The sequence below is a fragment of the Poecilia reticulata genome, unplaced genomic scaffold (assembly GCF_000633615.1).
Source record: "Poecilia reticulata strain Guanapo unplaced genomic scaffold, Guppy_female_1.0+MT scaffold_374, whole genome shotgun sequence".
In the NCBI taxonomy this organism is placed as follows: Eukaryota; Metazoa; Chordata; class Actinopteri; order Cyprinodontiformes; family Poeciliidae; genus Poecilia; species Poecilia reticulata.
This window is the reverse complement of record NW_007615143.1, coordinates 1-3,604: the sequence shown is the minus strand read 5'-3', so window position 1 is coordinate 3,604 and position 3,604 is coordinate 1. Positions and strand designations below refer to the sequence as shown.

General features: G+C 51.0%; 1 protein-coding gene across 1 annotated transcript in view; it reads left to right on the top strand.

The window, feature by feature from the left end:
* Positions 1-3,601, top strand: part of LOC103460952 (corticosteroid 11-beta-dehydrogenase isozyme 2-like) — a gene marked incomplete at its 3' end in the record, with an annotated part of 9,902 nt that extends 6,301 nt beyond the window's left edge. Inside the window, exons 3-4 of the mRNA XM_008403263.1 lie at positions 2,356-2,541; positions 3,465-3,601. Of these exons, the coding sequence (XP_008401485.1) occupies positions 2,356-2,541; positions 3,465-3,601 (323 nt within the window). The remainder of the gene's footprint in view (positions 1-2,355; positions 2,542-3,464) is intronic.
* Between the last annotated feature and the right edge of the window lie 3 nt (positions 3,602-3,604).

The following is a 3,604-nucleotide window of genomic DNA, read 5'->3' as shown; positions in this document are numbered from 1 at the left end:
GCTTTGGGGGACAGAGCTTTGGGGGACGGGGCTCTGGGGGACAGAGCTTTGGGGGACGGGGCTTTAGGGGACAGAGCTTTGGGGAAACGTGGAGAAAGTCATGAGCTCCAGATGTTTGGCAGCAGCTGCAGGCACTGATGGACAGGAGGACTGGGACCAGAGGGACGAACATCCACTCAACAGGTCCGGATGGTTTGGACCATGAAAACTGGTGCAGATGGACATATAGGTCTTAGAGTCGCCGACCATTTTTCACCGATTCTGAGTTAATGTGAGCGAAGCTCTACAGCCGCATTCATTCCAGTCCAAGTTTGACTTCCTCTGCAGGTTCTGCTGGTCCCTCCAGTCCAGTGGACTGTTTGTGCCGCAGCCTTCTAGGAAACCCTGGAACAAGCAGCTGTTCTGCGACCAGTCCGAGAACCGTGGCGTCCACTGGGACGAAAAGCGGAGGGGGCGGTCTCGTGTTTCACCCGGGAGTCAGACCCTCTGTGATTGGCTCAGAGCTGCAGCTCCCACAGGCTTCATAATTAGAGCTCAGAGAGTTGGCTGCTACCGACAGTCATTCAGGGATACGCTGGCTGCTGTGTGTGTGTGTTGTAAGGAATGAAGGGAAAGGTCACAAACACTCTCTCTCTCAGGGCTTCTATTTGTTCTCATGTTGTGGGGACATAAAGCTCTCCGCGGTGACTCTCCTCACTTCGGAGGACAAAGATCAGAAGTCTTCATCACATGAGTCATTAAAGTTTAACGCAGCGGTTTGAGGTCTGGGCCAAGTTTCCAGGAAAAGTCAGGGATGTATCGGGACCTCCTGCGCTGAGTGAGAAATGTTTATGGAACATTGAGCAGATTTGTTTAATCCTTCGGTTGCAGAAGTATTCAAGGGTTTGTTGAGGCTGCAGATGCTGCTTTGTCCTCAAATGTCCCCAGGACATGTCTCCCAGAAAGACAAGTCGAGGGATGGAGGAATGAAAGACGAGATGTCCTCGGTCTGGGTGGACACGGCACATCTGGACGAATGAATCCGGCCTTGGGCAGATTGCTTTGTTTCCTCTTTAGATCCCATCTTTGATCTCCAGACGCATTTTAAGCCAGAACTGAGTTTTTATACAGGCAATAAAAACAATGACTTGTTTTTATTCTGGTTTAACCTGATTTTGTTCAAACACCTCACACCGTCTCTCAGGCTGACTTCCTTCTGATGGTCCAGTAGACCTTGTTCTGATGGAACCAGAACTCCATCATCTGCTCCAAACCAACCTGTTCCCCTCCTGGCCTGTGGGGGCGCTGCACCAAGAACCACTGAAGGAAACGACACAAAAACCTCTGAAGACACTGAGAGCAACTTCCTTCTTCACCAGATGGAAACAAGATGGAGGATTTTAGCAGTTGGAGGATTTCTCCTTAGGCTAAAGACCAGGAGCCATTTCTGCTGCTAGCGCTAGGCTAGCAATGTTAGCGTTGGTTGGATTTACCCAGAATGCCCTGCGCTGTAGTCCACTTCCTTCTTTTGGAGCGGCCTCCGGTCCGCTTGGTGTTCACATTCGAACCGAACCAAAGTTCATTTCAACCAAACAAAGATCGAGGTTTGGACGACCAGAGGTCAATTAGCTTTCACACCAACTGGAACAAACTTTATAGCAAACTGACTGGAGCTGGACTAAAGTGGACTAATCAGGACTGGTGGGAACGATGCAATGATGCAGCCTAAGGCACGGTGGTGGGAGGCGTATGATCTGGGCTTGCTTTGCAGATGTTGAGGTTGAACTTCTTTGGAGGTCAAAGTTTCTGCCTCAAGTGGAATCATCTCTTTGTCTTGATAAACAAGCTGAGTTCAAAGAATAATCTGAGGTTCTGTTGAGCTGACTGGTTCCGGTTTCACATGATGGGAACCTTATGGGACAGGAAGTCTCCTGGTCGCTCCCTCTGAGGCCTCTACAGGCCATTCTCAGACCTAAACACGGATCCCATGGCGACCGAAAACAAAGCCTGGGATTCTGGGTCATTGACCCCAGACGGGGCGAGCGAGGCTTGTTTACAGACGGGGAGAGACAGGCTGACTGTTGGTGACCGGCCGCGGTCTTATCTGCACGTAGCCACCCTGCAGATGTTACATTAACCCTTGGAGACCGTTGGCAGGTTTCCGCAGCTGACCCATAAATATGGAGTGGAGGTCCGTCACTGAGACCCCACAGCCCCAGAGCCTGGTTCAGTCAGGGCCTCAGTTGGTTCCTTAGGTCAGAGCCGCCTGTGTTTTTCAAACGTTAACATTCAGGAAGTTTAAGTCAAACCAGAAGCATTTAGACTCAACCCACAGGCCTCAGCTCCCACTTAATAACTGTGTGTGTGTGTGTGCAGGTCTGTGGGGTTTGGTCAACAACGCAGGAGTGTGTGTGAACTTGGGAGACGCAGAGCTGTCCCTGATGTCCAACTTCAGAGGCTGCATGGAAGTCAACTTCTTTGGCACGGTGAGCGTCACCAAGAGCTTCCTGCCGCTGCTGCGACAGGYCAAAGGTCGCATCGTCAACATCTCCAGCCCAGCCGGTGTGTAACACACACACAGTACATAACTCAAGGTGTTAACTGTGTGGCATGCATTTATATTCAGAGCCCAGCAGTCGGTATGTTTTTGTAGAACAGGAGTGGACAACATCAGGCCTGGAGGACCGGAGTCTGCAACCTTTAGATGTGTCTCTACTTCAACACACCTGAGTCACATAATGAGGTTGTCAGCAGGTCTCTGGAGAAGCTGACTGCACCGAGGAGGAGATTCAGCTGTTTGAAGTGAGATGGACCAGGGAAACATCTCAGAGTTGCAGGACTCCGGCCCTGGAGGGCTGGGAGTTCCCTCCCCTGTTGTAGAACCTGACACTGCTGTAAACTCATGAACTCCGTCCTCCGGACCCGCTGGGTCTCCATGATACTGGAGGTTCCACAGAACCTCTGAGGCCAGAACCAGAACATTTGTATTCTGGTTCCTTGCTCCTTCGTCTGAAAGTTAGACTGGATTTAATTCAGGTGGATCAGGATTAAGGGGTTCGCCCCGTTACTGATATTTCTTAGTCAAAATGCTAAAAACTGTCGGTGCTTTTCTCTCCCGTTCTGTCAGAACTGACTTTCTGTTGGTTCAGCATTTGGCTGCAAAGTGACAGAGAGTGAAAGAGTTCATGGGGTGTAAATACTTTGGCAGGACTCTGAACCGCTCCAGAATCAGACACCTGCCAAAGCAAACAGACTGAGCCACTCCAACTCAAACTGTCTGGGAGCCAAAACTAATCAATCACAGATCTTCAGGCCAGATTTTTTCCAGCCAGGACAACAAGTTGAGCAAACTGTGTTTTTGTGACATTAACCCATTAAAGTCCAGCTCTGCACTGACTCACTGGGGGCCGACGGTGGGCAGAGCAGCCATCTCATTGGTCAGTCTGTGTGTTACATCAGAGTGACGCTCTGACCTCGTCTTCCAGGTGACCAGCCGTTCCCCTGCCTGGCGGCGTACGGAGCCTCCAAGGCGGCGCTGAACCTGTTCACTGAAACCCTGAGGCATGAGCTGGTTCCCTGGGGGGTCAAAGTCAGCACCATCCTGCCGTCCTCATATAAGACAGGT